Source organism: Cottoperca gobio, chromosome 23 (genome assembly GCF_900634415.1).
Source record: "Cottoperca gobio chromosome 23, fCotGob3.1, whole genome shotgun sequence".
In the NCBI taxonomy this organism is placed as follows: Eukaryota; Metazoa; Chordata; class Actinopteri; order Perciformes; family Bovichtidae; genus Cottoperca; species Cottoperca gobio.
In genome coordinates, this window is record NC_041377.1 from 1,564,901 (window position 1) to 1,579,300 (window position 14,400).

The 14,400-nt window shown below is 39.9% G+C and overlaps 1 protein-coding gene across 1 annotated transcript; it reads left to right on the forward strand.

The window, feature by feature from the left end:
* The first annotated feature begins 11,669 nt into the window (after positions 1–11,669).
* Positions 11,670–14,065, forward strand: LOC115028406 (UPF0577 protein KIAA1324-like homolog). The gene is made up of 7 exons (XM_029462185.1): positions 11,670–11,723; positions 11,807–11,903; positions 11,980–12,081; positions 12,266–12,392; positions 12,673–12,851; positions 13,218–13,380; positions 13,622–14,065. The coding sequence occupies exons 1-7, from the start codon at positions 11,678–11,680 to the stop codon at positions 13,691–13,693; spliced, it is 786 nt and encodes a 261-aa protein (XP_029318045.1). The 5' UTR covers positions 11,670–11,677; the 3' UTR covers positions 13,694–14,065.
* The last annotated feature ends 335 nt before the right edge of the window (positions 14,066–14,400 follow it).

Below are 14,400 nucleotides of genomic sequence, written 5' to 3' on the forward strand. Positions count from 1 at the left end.
TAGTAGAATATACAAATTAAGCTGGTGGTTTGGGTGGCGCAAATACTTATTGTAGATAAGCACACGCTAGCTAAATTGAAAGGTTTTGTAATGGAGTTTGGTACTTTGTCTCCACAGAAATCGGGCCAAACCTAAACAAAGCGGCGCATCATTTCCCGTTTATGTGAACTTCTGCCGCCGAATAAAGTAAAACATCGACCGTATTCCTGTTTTCGTAATTAAATGTTAAATGGTACACTATGTGCAGAAAAGTAAGGGCATCCAGTCATTCACATTAATTCATGAATGAGAAGCTAACGTAGCTCAATGCTAACTAGCGAACACGCTACTATCTATAGCGAAAACAATCCCACAAAACATATAATGAATTGATAGTAAATATGTGTAAGATGTACTCACCATTTTTATTCTACTTAATGCTGTCTGGAAATGAATAAATGGAATATATGTTCGTCACAAAAACGTTTGCACTTCCCAAAGCAGAGCAGCACACGCTTTACCGCCAAACAGGAAGTACTACCCTTTGACCTCTGAGGAGTCTGCACACTGCCCCCTGGTGGCGGGAGTGTGCACTGCCGCGTAAATCACTGAACGCCGAAATTAAATTAACATTGAAGATTAAATTATTAAAGATTAGAAAGATTAAAAGACTAAATTAACACTGAAGATTATCTATAATATTATAGTCAAAGTGGCCTCCTTGACTGAAAGCGACACCTTAACAATTTATGTCCTATTTGATCAAATAATGAATGCCCACATTTATTTATTTTTGGTAAATTTAACGTAATTTTTATTTATTCTTCATTTTGGCTCCTCCAAAGAATCAATAAAAATGTTGCCAATTAATTAAATTAAGGGAGCAATTACCAACTAATCCTTTTCAGCTTTACTTATATATACTGTTGGATAGTTTCATTTATTAAAAAAAAGCATAATTTATAATCCTTTAATTTGCAAATAACATGTTGTCTCACGATGACGGTGTCCCGTGGTCTTTGGTCAGGCTGGAGTACCAGTACTCTCGTCGTGATGTCTGCCAACCAGGAGTTTGATCTGCCATCTGCAGACTAGCTTGCTCTGGCTGAAGGGGAGGAAAACCCCCCCGACGATACGTGGGCCTACACCAAAACCCACCCTGCTGGGAAACTCCGGCCTAGCAACAAGGGGTGTATTTGAATGACACTAACTTATTTCTGTTATATGAATGGAGCAACGTACAGGAGTCAGGGATCATCACACCACAATGAGGATACTCCTCCCTGAAGCTTAATGATAGAGGAGGCCTCGAGTCATGGCAGATCAAGCACCTCACGGATGTCAAAGGCTACATCCACCATATGTGTGCCACTTTATTCAACCTCATCATCATTATCGATCATTATTACTGCTAAGTATCTGTCTTTCATCTGTCTTTCATGCAGCGAGAATTGGATAGAGCTGCGAGGCTGTGCAGCTGAACCGTCCCATGTGATCGATGGGGTCCGGGATACGGACCGGCAGCAGAGAGAGAGAGTCAAATCATGAGGACAGTCCAGGCAGAGAGTGTCAGTCACTGACTCTCCTTATGTTGTCCTTTGCCTGCCCTTCTTTGTTTGTGTGTGTGTGTGTGGGGGGGGGGGGGGGAGGACCGAAATAGACCTCAGTTTTCACTGGAAATGTTTGCCTCCCGTAAGCTGGATACACCCAGGAAACACAACTCCTGCCTTTAAAATGCTACGGATGCTCAGGATGCGGAAGAGAAACATACTTTTAATGGTTTTTGTTATGTTTTGTATTTTTATTTGGGCCTTTCTGTCAGAGTCATTAGTTATTTCTTCTTTTTGTGGTTGTTGTTTTTTTGTTTTTGCTTTTTACTTTCTGTTTTGGTTTTGTATTTTTTGTTTTTTTTCTGTGGTTTGCTCTCCTTTTTTTTTGTTTGTTTCTTTTCTTTCTATTCTAATCCCTCTTTGGACTTTGGATTTGGTGTGTGGATGTTGGATGAATAGCCCATAATGACATAATCCTAAAGAATTTCCAATAATCTTTTTTGGGGGGGGGGCCTTTTTGGGGGGGTACGGTTTCCTCAGGCAACACCGTACCTAATGGTAAGTAATGAAAAAAGAGAGTTAATTGCTCAAATTTGAACATTTTATTTAAAAACACATGGAAAATACTAAGAATAGCCTCACAGATTAAAATGGCGTTTCACTTAACATGACACAAAACAAGATTACAGGTCTGAATTGCCTGCAGCGACGGCGACCGTTGTGGAACCCCCCCCCATTGGAACGAATGGGTCGAGAGTTGTACGCATCTTTTCTCAGTAACTATCTCACGCTTATGGAAATGCATGAAGCAGTCTTCTCAAAGTGAAAGTATCGACTTTTCAGACATGTTTGTGCAGAGAAATGTTCTGAGCTGATCGTGTGCAAACAGTCTGCAAAACAAGTCTTCACAGCATGGCCCCCCAGAGAACTCATGTGACCATTTAAACACGTAAGCAATGTTCCTTATGGTCCTGTCTCTCTATTAAAATTGTGTGCATTATACTGGGATGTATTGTGTGGAAGGGTTGTGCGGCGTCGAGGCAGCAAGGACCCTAGAGGGATAGTTTTACCTAATTTTTGAGGTGTGGATCCTATTGGTTGGACCAACAACATTGTGAGTTCCCTTTGATTCTGTGTCAATTTTGACGACATTTCATCAATATTTTCTTATTTTTTCAAAAAACCAAACATCAAGAAAATATCAGCAGATTGACTATTATACTTTATTCTCTCTTATGTACTATTATAACATTAGATTATTATTTACTCATGCTTTCATGTAAAGCCGGATATTTGTTCCTTATGATTAATCTGATGAATAGTTTTCTTTTAATTGATATTTATTATTTGCTTTGTAAAAATTATGAAAATTGCAAGAAATGAAATTCTGTAACATATCCCGAGCCCAAAGTGACACAAAGCTTTAAAACTAAAGTACAATTATTGTATGTAGTGCAGTAAACGTCAATAATTATGTAATAAATAAATAATGTAGAGAGGAGTAAAAGGTAATAATAATAATATAATAATCATAATAATAAGAATAAGCTTTATTGTATTCACTTTCATACAAACATAACAATTAGTACAAGATGAGACAGAATAAGAGCATTTACAGAAACCATCATCACAGTGTTGAGTACATGAGTCTGAAGTATAAAAGTATAAAGTATAAAAATAGCATAATTAACATATATAAAGAATATGAAAAGTAAATGTAGGCCTACTTAGTTTAATTACATTCCACCACTGGAGTTTAGTTTAAATATGTGTGTATTGTACACACCAGGGTCTTTGCCCTGCTGGTCCCCTCTCACCAGCCCCGCAGACACGCCTCCACTCCACCCGGGGTCCCGTCCCCCGCGGCTCCGCCCTCTCCAAGACCTTCCTCCGCCTCCTCCTCCCTCCTCCTCCATCCATCGACGAAACTTCACAGGGCCGCCTTCACATGCCTTTTACAAACCGTCATTATGTTTTAAGATCGGGAGATGCTGTGAGGGCACATCACAGAAGTTAGCCGGCATGTGATCTCTTTTAATCGGCTGAATCTTGGAGACCCTCGCGGGAGATGATTTCATACCCTCGGTAGACCGATCTAAGACTGTCCTTCTTTCTTCGGTTGTTCCCGTCGCGTCACATGAAAACAAGCACGAGCCTGCCGTGGCGTTGTTTTATTAGTCAAACAGTGATGTGTTTTTTGTTCTCACGAAATTTACAATTAAGTCGATTTAAAGACATGTCTGCGTGTTTTTAACGCAAACTTTCCCAAAACCGCAAACTTAAGTTCAGTCCGTTGACGTCCACTCCTTTGGGGAAAGAGGCTCGCGCTCTGATTCCTAATAAATAATAATGTTATATAAGATAAAGTTTCCTTACAAGACACTATCACACATGCTTTTGTCTGTATGTCTTGAAAGCGGCTGGAGATTATTTAAATGTTTTGTTAGTGGATCTCTACACGCATAGACATCCTTTAAATTAGTTTTTTAAGAATGGAGGCCTACAAACGATCTAAAGACAACTTTTTCCTATTATAGGCCATTATGTTTATCTTCATATATATACATATATAATTTTTTTATGGTATTAAATGTAAATGTGTTCCCAATCCCTGATCATAGGATAAACGGGAGTGTTATGTTTTTGTGCAAAGTTTATTTTGAATTCCTCCACATATGTTAAAAACTTAACATATTGTTTTTGTAGAAGTGTTACTGAAAGTAAACTCACCTAAAGTTAGACCTACACAACATCAAAATGATGATTTATTAGTGTGATGGTCAGTAATGTATACCAGTCAAAAGTAAACAATATTTTTGTTCATGATTAGTTTGAGATAAACATGTAGGTACACATATTCTTGTTGATGTATGGCCCTTATACTTGTCTAAACAAGCCTGAAAAAACCAGAAAAAATACTTAAGCCCGAGATTTTGTCATAAATCTAAAGCACCAGCTTGTACACAACATGCAGTCGAGCGTAATTGTTTGTATACACGTGTGTGTTGTGTTGCAGGTACGCCCATGAGCTCTCTCTCTGGTTCTCCCTGCTATTGTGAAGTGGTAAGTTCACATCTCTTCCTCGTGTTGTGTTGTGTTTGTTTCCTGCTTACTCCACAGAGAACTCCATGTTTTACTAAGTTAGTGGGATGTAACGGAAACACGAGGTCGGTGAGATACGTGTGATGCTGGTACTGTGTGTCATGTGCCGTCAAACAACTCCAGATGGATCAAAGAAAGCATTAATTACCCTTTACGCCTGAAGACGTACCTGAGCCGTGCCAGTTTATGTGACTGCCACTTTTTTTATACAGACAATTATACAATACTTTCTTTTTGTTTACTTTTTTATACTATGTTTGTGGACTTTTAACACAACTTGTCTCTTTTTACTACATACTATGACTTTTTTCTGACATCTATATTATGTGAACCTTTTTTTTTACATACATCTGTGACTTTTAAAGGCTTTTGTAAAAATCATATAATATGACTAAATGACTTTTGTATATAAATATACTCTGACTTTTTAAGGCTTTCTTATAGAATATAAAATGACTTTTAAAGGACCTTTTTGTAGAAAATATACTATGACTTTAAAGGACTTTCTTATATAATATACCAATGACTTTTAAAGGACTTTTGTATATATATAAATGACTTTTAAAGGACCTTTTTATATAATATACTATGACTTAAATTACCTTTGTATATAATATATATGAACGTTTTTACATGCTACACTATGAATGCATACAACACTTTGTCATTTTTACAAGCCAACTATTCTGTGACGTTATTTGACATTTCATGACTAGGATTTTTTTTTTTTTTAACATTATCTTTTCTGTTTAAAAAAAATATATTGCTTGTCCGTGCCTATCGATTCAATCATGGCTCTTGGTTGCATCTCTGCTTTAAATACATCTCGTCCTCTTCAACCTGCTCTTCGGTAATTATTCCTCACAGGCAGAGAAACAAGTCAAAATACTCAAAAGATACCAACAAGGGTTCTTTTAATCATTAACTCAACAGGAGTTTTCTGAGTTTCCTGTGTGTGTGTGTGTGTGTGGTGTGTTTCAGCTGGGTGGGTTGTGGTTGTTGGGTGTGGGCGTGTGGCTGTCGTGTCTCAGGCCAGCTTTGCCACCCTGTCGCCCTCCTTCCCATCACCCCCTCCGCCGCCAACCTATCATCACGCTCGGCACTGTCTCAATGGTTGAGACTTCCTGGGCTGCCTGGGTGCCCATCAAGAGAACAAGTGCTTGCTACTGATTTGAGTGGACTACAGTACCCATGATGCCTCTCCTGTGTGTTTGTTTGAGCGTAGTCTTTAGTGGGAGTGCATATTTACAACGATTAATCCTTTTTTGTTTTCTCCAGTTTTTTCATCGTTCTGTTAGCATCCTCTTGGCCGACTTATCCTCCTCATCCTGTTCTTGTCTACATCTACAACCGACAAGGAGGAAAAGTCATATTTATATTAGAACAAATCACCTGCTGCTGTATGTGAGTGTGACTTGCACTGTCCTCTGATCCTGCGTCTGTTTGCAGCACAGGTGATGAAAATGCCAGAGGCCCTGAAAGAATGCTGTGCTGTACAACACGGATAACAACGCTGGCCTAGGGACGCCATGGACAGCATACAGGGAGAGGTACATTATTATTATTGCTATGTCTTTAGTTTGAATCAATCTCAACATCATTTTAAAGTTTCTTTGACTGCATCTCTCCCTGGCCTACAGGGGCGATGCTGTGGTGTGAACAACCACACCGACTGTACACATCCACGCCCTGCATTATAACGGGGTTCCTGACCCTGCTGCCAGCAGGTTTACCCGCCTGTGGACTCACGCCTCCAATACCTTCTGGACACGGGTGTGTGTTGTGGTTGTGTGTGGTGTGTAGGTGGTTGGTGGTTACTCTAAGAATGAGTCAAACTCCAGACCTTTCCTAATGTGTGTTGTTGTTTTTTCCAGTTGCTATGAGCAATTAGAGCAGGTGGCTGGATAAAACAACATCTTCGGAACCTCGCTAATGTTTCGTTTGGTCATACAGGTAGCATATCTTTATCAAGCACTTTCTATAAATAAATGAACTGTATGACGCAAAAGAAAAAAAAAAAATTACAAGAAGTGCATTATGGGATACCCCATGCCAGGTTCAGCACAAATGAACTGCCTGAGGTGCTGGCATTAGAAACAAGATAGTTTGTTCCAACTAGTTCTTGAGGGTAAAGAAGAGGAGAGATGTTATGAACGTCATATACTAAACATGGTTGTCTTTGCTTCCAGCTCCTTGGTATGGCTGTTCTCATGACGCTTTTAACCACAGATCCACCGAGCAGGGAAAATATGAAGCCTGACGTTAGTATCATAACGTATTTGTCACAGCACAACGTGCCACTACAAGCCTTTTATCTCACATTTTAAGTAGTTTTTTCATATAGTCTCACTCTGAGATGCTGTTGTTTTTCTCTAAGATGATAACCAGACTGTAAAGAGGATTTTTTAGGTGTTTAAGAAGCGATGCCTGAATGTATGAATGTATGTTAGATAAAACAAAAGCGTCGTGTACTAACATGTTCAATAAAAGCACTCGTCACAAACGTGATAATGTTTTTACTGTTGGCTCCTGAAGTCTTACAGTTACGTGTCCTGCTTTCACATTCACCCTGACGGTCAAACAGCAGCTCTGATTACACACAGATATAAGCAGAGTTAACATCGTGTCACTCATTAACAACAACCGTCGATCCCTTGAGGTGTTACTGTTTCTAGGCGATAGTAACACTGCAGACCAGTAACATCTAGTGACCTACAACAGGCGTTAATTTAATTTTAATTCAAGACTCCAGGAAGTAATCGTGTCGCTCATCAGACTTATTGATAACCACTCTGGTTCATAAGTCCACATAGTTTTGTCATTATCAACGACGACGTTCCCTTGATACGACGTACGGATCAGCTCCTGATGTCCTCCCAGCTGGTAGATCATATGCTCCCATCTGCAATAAAACACACGATGCAATGCAGTCAAACACCGATAAATAAGTCGCAACTGGTTTGTAAGAATAAATATACATTGCGATCACTGACCTTGAGCTCTTATCAAAACCTATGGACATATAATGTAAGGTTAAGTATGTCAAAGATGGAATCTTATGCCTAATGTAGGATGTCTCAGCACTGAATGACTCTGGTCACATTTTTCTATTCAGAGGGACAATACACAAACTCGAATTGTTGAGAGAACTCAATAAGTTCAATACGTTGTTTTAAGTCCTGCAGTTAATCACCTACATCATTACTCATCGTTCCTCCTCTTCCGACCATTAAACACAAAGTGTCCCCGTGATCATCTCAAAATAAAAGACTCCGTGTGTAGATCTGACTTCTGATTTACCCCGCGTGGTGTCGAGGACCAGCAGGTCCCGTGTTTGGTCGACCTCCAGGGATCCGTGGTGTGGAGTATGGGAGCACCTCTCGGGCGTATGCGACGTTGATGGTGGCAGCATCCAAAGCTCGGCATGGACATCTCATTTACACAGGCCAGGTGCATTACTATTGGCTGAGAACGGAGACGAGAGGGGGACAACAGTCAACAGAGGACCATAGCCATGGGATTTTTAAACCATCCTGCAACACTCGTCCTGCTCACCATGGAGAGCAGTAGGCTTGGGTCAGTCGCTGCCAAGGGCGACAATAACTCCAGCTTCCACCATTCCTCTGCCCCGAGGCTTGAGGCAGCCTGAAAACACCACACACCCACACACACCACACACACACACACACACCCACACCACACACCCACACCACCACCACAACACACAAAACACACACACACACCAAATATGTACTTAAGTACTTGAGTAAAAGGCCCTTAGAGACTTTCACCACTGGGCACCAGTACCGTAGGATGTACGCTGTCGTTGCTGTAAGAGGACGGCGCGGTTCTTGCTGTTGCCATGGCAAGCGATTCCCTCGTCTGTGACCGCCTCCAGGTTGACTTTATGGCTAAGGCTCCCGAGCTCTCACCCAACTGTCACACACACACCCACACACCACCCACACGTTTACATATAATTGCTTCAATCATTTAAATAAATGTTATGAAGTAGTAATGATACTTAATATTTGAAGTTTTAAGCAACATTAGAAACACATAGTCGGCGTGGCTCCAAACAAAGATTAACGCAGCTGCGGTAAGTGCTACCTGATCAGGTTCATGGGATTGAGCGCATCTCCGTGGAAAGTTGATGGTGAGGGCCCATGGTCTTTGCCGCCTGCAGGATGGAGCGAGTGCGAGCTGAGGTCAAACATACCTCCCGCCACATAAACAACGTCGAGGTTGTCGACTCTCAGAGTCCCAGCAGACATCTGTTCTTTCGCGTTGGCAGCTGAAACCTGCAGGATGTCCTTTGTGGCTTTCGGCAACTGTTTTCCCTCTATGAAGACAGATATGATTAGCTGAGAGACTCGTTTTTCAGGATGTGAAATGTGAGATAACTGTTGAGGACGTGCAAAACCTTTGGCACTGCGTGGGCTCCACAGTAGGTGGAGGAGATTTTGATGGTCCAAGCGTGCGTCTTGGCCTCCTCGATCACCTCAGCATCTTCTTGACTCAGTCTGCAGCTTCGCGCAGGCCGTACCGCTCTACACTCACCATTGTTTGTTGCCCACTCGCTGCATCCGTAGCAGCCCTGCTGAGGGAGCCCCAGCAGCTCGGAGGGCTGGCAGCTCGAGTGTTATCCACCGTGAAGTGGATCCCCTCCGCCGGCCCGGTGGCACACGTCATGTAGGTGGCACCTGCCAGCTGCAGGGTAACATGCATTTCATTAAAAAAATGTTTTCTAGCTTCCAAATGTGGAAGAAAGATTCGAACAATTGTGGGACCTATCCAACATAATTATTTACCTTCATTGCAAATTCATGCACCCCTGTCACCATCCAACTGGATGTGTTGTGGGCGTCAACAACCTGAAACAAGACGCTTCTTAAAATGCAACTATAACTATATATATATTATTTAACTATAAATATATACATATATAAACACTAGTTATACATATATAACATATAATTTATACATATACTAAACATATATTTATACATATGTACTATATAAAAACAATACATATACATACATATATATATATATATACTATAAATAAATATAGGTAATTAAAAAAAGAACAAACAATCAAATATATATATATTTATACTTGTTTATATCGTAGCAAAATATCCACACTCCACATTTTATTCCATAACTGATATTTTTAAAACATTTGACATTGAAAAGTTTACCTCAAAAATTGGGCAAAACAAAAAACTATTTAGACATTTTCAGATTTACTCAAATTGTTCATCAGACCCTGAAGGTTTTTGTTTCTTTCCCTTTTTTTAGTGCAAAAAATATTTTTTAATGTTTGCAACTATGGAATATATTTACGTACCTTTAATAATGACAACCTTGACATGTACTGACGTCTGCGGGGGGTGATCTGATACTCCGGGCCAGAAACACATTCCTGTCGCATCACTCACTTTATATCAAACCATGATGGTGATACTGAGCTCGGTGATCGCCGCAGGCCCCATCTTTGATCACCCGTCACTGGAATGAAAAACGAGCTGCTTCACTATAACTTCAAGGCACAGCTTGGATTTTGAAACTTCAGGTCAACTGTTTCTACAATCGAGGAGTAACACTTCAGCCCAACATGTACAGTGAATATCATGGTATTAATATTTTAGAGTAATAGAGTAACCCCACATTCTTGGTCACATGGTCTTCAGTATCTCAAGATGCTTACCTTCCTATCACACTACGCTCCCATTTTCATCACACAAAGAGTTTTGATCCCATGTTTGGTCAATACTTCCTCCGGCTGTTGAGATCAGAACCACCTGTTGTTTGGCAATCTCCACCAGTAGTCTTTATTACTGGGACATTTTGATTCATCCAAAGCAAGATACTTAACTTCAACAGCGACTGGCTTCGACTAACTAGTTTTGGGAACGGCAATAGTTGTCCAGGAGAGCAGAGTTTAAGTGCAACGGAGAAGACGGCGGAAGGCTTTCTGCCCAGACATCAGACAACCATAATAATTACAGAGACCTTTACATAAATGTAATATCACACCTTCAGATTTTAAACTTTGACCTTCCTTTTTACTGGATGTTTTATTTTTGTCTTATTCTTACTCATGCTTAGCTGAACATACGGTAAATGAGAAGTGATTTTTAATGTTGGATTTATTTTGTATTTTGGTTATATTATAATGTCAGTTTCAAGCCTCTTATGTCTGAATTTATTGAGGTTTTTGTCAGCATTCATTTACTTTGCTTCACTCGTAAAGCAATATATATATATATATATATATATATATATATATATATATATATAATATATATATTCATAATATATATATATATAATATATATATATATATTATATATATATATATATATATTATATATATATATATATATAATATATATATTCATAATATATAGATATATATATATATATTTATAATATATATTATATATATATATATATATATATATATTTATATATATATATATTTATAATATATATTTATATAATTAATATTTATAATATATATATATATTTATATTATACATATATATATATATATAATATAAATATTTAATATATATATATATATATTATATATATATATACTATAATATATTTATAATATATATATATATATATATATATTATATTTATATATAATATATATATTTATAATATATATATATATATATATATATATATATATATTCAGGAGCAGTTCATAAATGAAGACTTCATAAAATATTCCAGCTATAATACAAATTGTTTTGTGTTGTTTTGAAGATGTATTCCCATGCGGGCCTGTCATCCCAGTGTGATGAAATTATTTTTAAAAAGAGGCAGTGAAGCATTAAGCGTAACCGTAGCAACTGAGAGATAATTTCCATGCTTCATCTTCAGGGGAAGAGGGCCGCTGTCTGCACAGATAACGTCACCGACGTGTCCAGCAAGGACGAGCAGGGCGACTCGGCTCAGTTCGTTAACTCTGTGGACAGCTTCGTCTGTCAATCAACCATCATCCCAGCGGATGGGCGGGGCTCAGGATGGCCATTTCCTCCCAGTCCATCAGCCTTGCAGACGCTTTCATCGGTAGGACACTTGTTGAATGTCAGTGTGTGGCTCTGTGATCATTATCTTGTCATGTTTATATCCGTGTCCGTGTTTCTCTCCAGGAGCAACAGTCGACTCTGTTCTGGACGGCGTGAACGCTAAACCGGATCTTTTCCCAGAAAACTCAAAGGATGTTCCAGACATCAACTTCTTCTATCGGTACAGTTGAGAGGCAGAGTGGAGAGTGTGTTTGTGGTTATGTTTAAGTCCTAACAGCGTCCTTATTTTGTTCCAGGTCAACACAAGTAACGGCTTCATGTGATCAGGGTCGCAGTTCAGTCATCACTGTTCGCTGCAACCCCGAGAAGTCTGAACGAGGAGCGCTCTCTGTGCCCAGGTAGGTTGTGATGTGGGAATAAGAGATGACTCGTGGAAAACATGAAAGAAAACACTCCATATTTCTGTTTTTAATACTTTAATTAGATGTGTTAGTATAAGAGAACATGATATAAGAAATTATATTCTATGAGTAAAACATAGAAGAAAAGAAAGTCTGTGAGATTCTCTGTGTGTTGGTGCAGCTCCTGTCCTGCAGGAACATGCAATGGATGTACGTTTCACTTCCTGTGGGAGAGCGCCAGCGCCTGTCCACGCTGCGCCGAGGACGACTACCACCGGATAGAGGGAGCGTGCAAGAGAGGCGTCCAGGTGACACGCTATTGCCTAGCTTTAACATTTTTCTATCGTAAAAACTATTCCAGGATTGTGTTCCAATAGTTGCTTCGTGTTTTTAATATTTAAAACTAAACCCAAAATCTTTCCTTTTACGTTGTCAGATCTTCTTCATGCTTCAATCCTCAGAAATAAAACCAAATACACGCTTTCGTTTCTCTAGACATCTGACATTTGATTTATGAAGCCAAATATCAGCTTCCACAAGTCCAAAAATGTGTAAACTGCTCCATCTGTCCCCCTCCACTGTCTCCAGGAGACTCTGTTTGTGTGGAACGAACCAAAGCTGTGCACCAAAGGTGTATCATTGCCTCCCAGAAGATCCTCTGGGTGTGAGGCCATCGCTCTGTGGCTGAAGGTCGGGGTTGGGGGCGGAGCCTTCGTGGCCGTGCTGCTCATCTCTCTCACCTGCTATTTCTGGAAGAAAAACAAAAGGTTGGAGGCGCCTGCCAACTGAAACATCGATCTCTGTGACATGCTCATTAAGATCTCCTTCATTTGTTAAAGGGTTCTCTGGTTCTTACTGAGTACACCTTTGTATTTATCAGAAGCACAGGCAGTTATGTTTGTACATTACTTTTAGGTGTATAATCATTAATAACCTTTCGACCCTTTTATGGTCGGAAATATACTTTATTTTCTTTTTTATCCTCTTAAACATCTAAATGCTATTTTATACTTTTAGATATCGTAGAATAACTCTGATGTGTGTATAGTATCCTCCTTTAAACAGCTACACACGGGATGTTGTCAAATAACATGTTGTCTCACGATGACGGTGTCCCTGTGGTCTGTGGTCAGGCTGGAGTACAAGTACTCTCGTCTGGTGATGTCTGCCAACAAGGAGTGTGAGCTGCCAGCTGCAGACAGCTGTGCTCTGGCTGAAGGGGAGGAACCCGACGATGACGTGGTCTACACCAAGAAACCCACCCTGCTGGGGAAACTCCGGGCCATAGCCAACAAGGTGTGTATTTGAATGACTAATAACTTTATTTAGGGGAGATGAATGAGCACGTACAGGAGTCAGGGATCAGCACAACCATGAGGATACATCCTCCCTGAAGCATGAATGATAGAGGAGCCTCGAGTCATGCAGATAAAAGCACCCTCACTGGATGTCAAAGCTACATCCACCATATGTGCTGCCACTTATTCAACATCATCATCATTATCGTATCATTATTACTCTAGTATCTGTCTTTCAGCACGAGAGTGGAGAGAGCTGCGAGTCTGTGCAGCTGAACTCGTCCCAGTGTGATCGATGGGTCCTGGGATAAACGGACGGCAGCAGAGAGAGAGAGTCAAATCATGGAGGAACAGTCAGGCAGAGAGTGTCAGTCACTGACCTCCTTATGTGTCCTTTGCCTGCCCTTCGTTGTGTGTGTGTGTGTGTGGGGGGGGGGGGGGGAGGCACCGAAATAGACCTCAGTTTTCACTGGAAATGTTTTGCCGCCCGGAAGCTGGATAACACACAGGAAACACAACTCCTGCTTTAATGCTACGGATGCTCAAGGATGCTGAAAGAGAAACATACTTTTAATGGTTTTTGTATGTTTTGTATTTTTATTTGGTCCTTTCTGTTCAGAGTCATGTATTTATATTAATGTTATCATGATGAACCTTTATTAAAGTCCTCTTTGACTTTGGGATTTGTGTGTGGATGTTGGATGAATAGACCAAATAGACATAATCTAAAGAAATTTCCAATAAATCATTTTGGGGGGGTCCTTTTTTGGGGTACGTTGCCTCGAGGCAACACCGTACCATAATGGTAAGTAATGAAAAAAGAGAGTTATTGCTTCAAATTTGAACATTTATTTAAAAACACATGGAAAATACTAAATAGCCTCAACAGATTGAAATGCGTGGCACTTAAAATGACACACAAACAAGATTACAGGTCTGAATGTTGCCTGCAGGCGACGGCGTACCGTTGTGGAACCCCCCCCCATTGGAACGAATGGGTCGAGAGTTTAAGCATATT

What these genes read in the sequence shown, in the direction of transcription:
- LOC115028406 (XM_029462185.1), top strand. Translation starts at nt 11,678, where the DNA reads ATGGCCATTTCCTCCCAGTCCATCAGCCTTGCAGACGCTTTCATCG. An exon ending in CCTTGCAGACGCTTTCATCG is followed by an intron (nt 11,724 to 11,806) that starts GTAGGACACTTG and finishes GTTTCTCTCCAG; the next exon opens with GAGCAACAGTCGACTCTGTT. An exon ending in TCCGGGCCATAGCCAACAAG is followed by an intron (nt 13,381 to 13,621) that starts GTGTGTATTTGA and finishes TCTGTCTTTCAG; the next exon opens with CACGAGAGTGGAGAGAGCTG.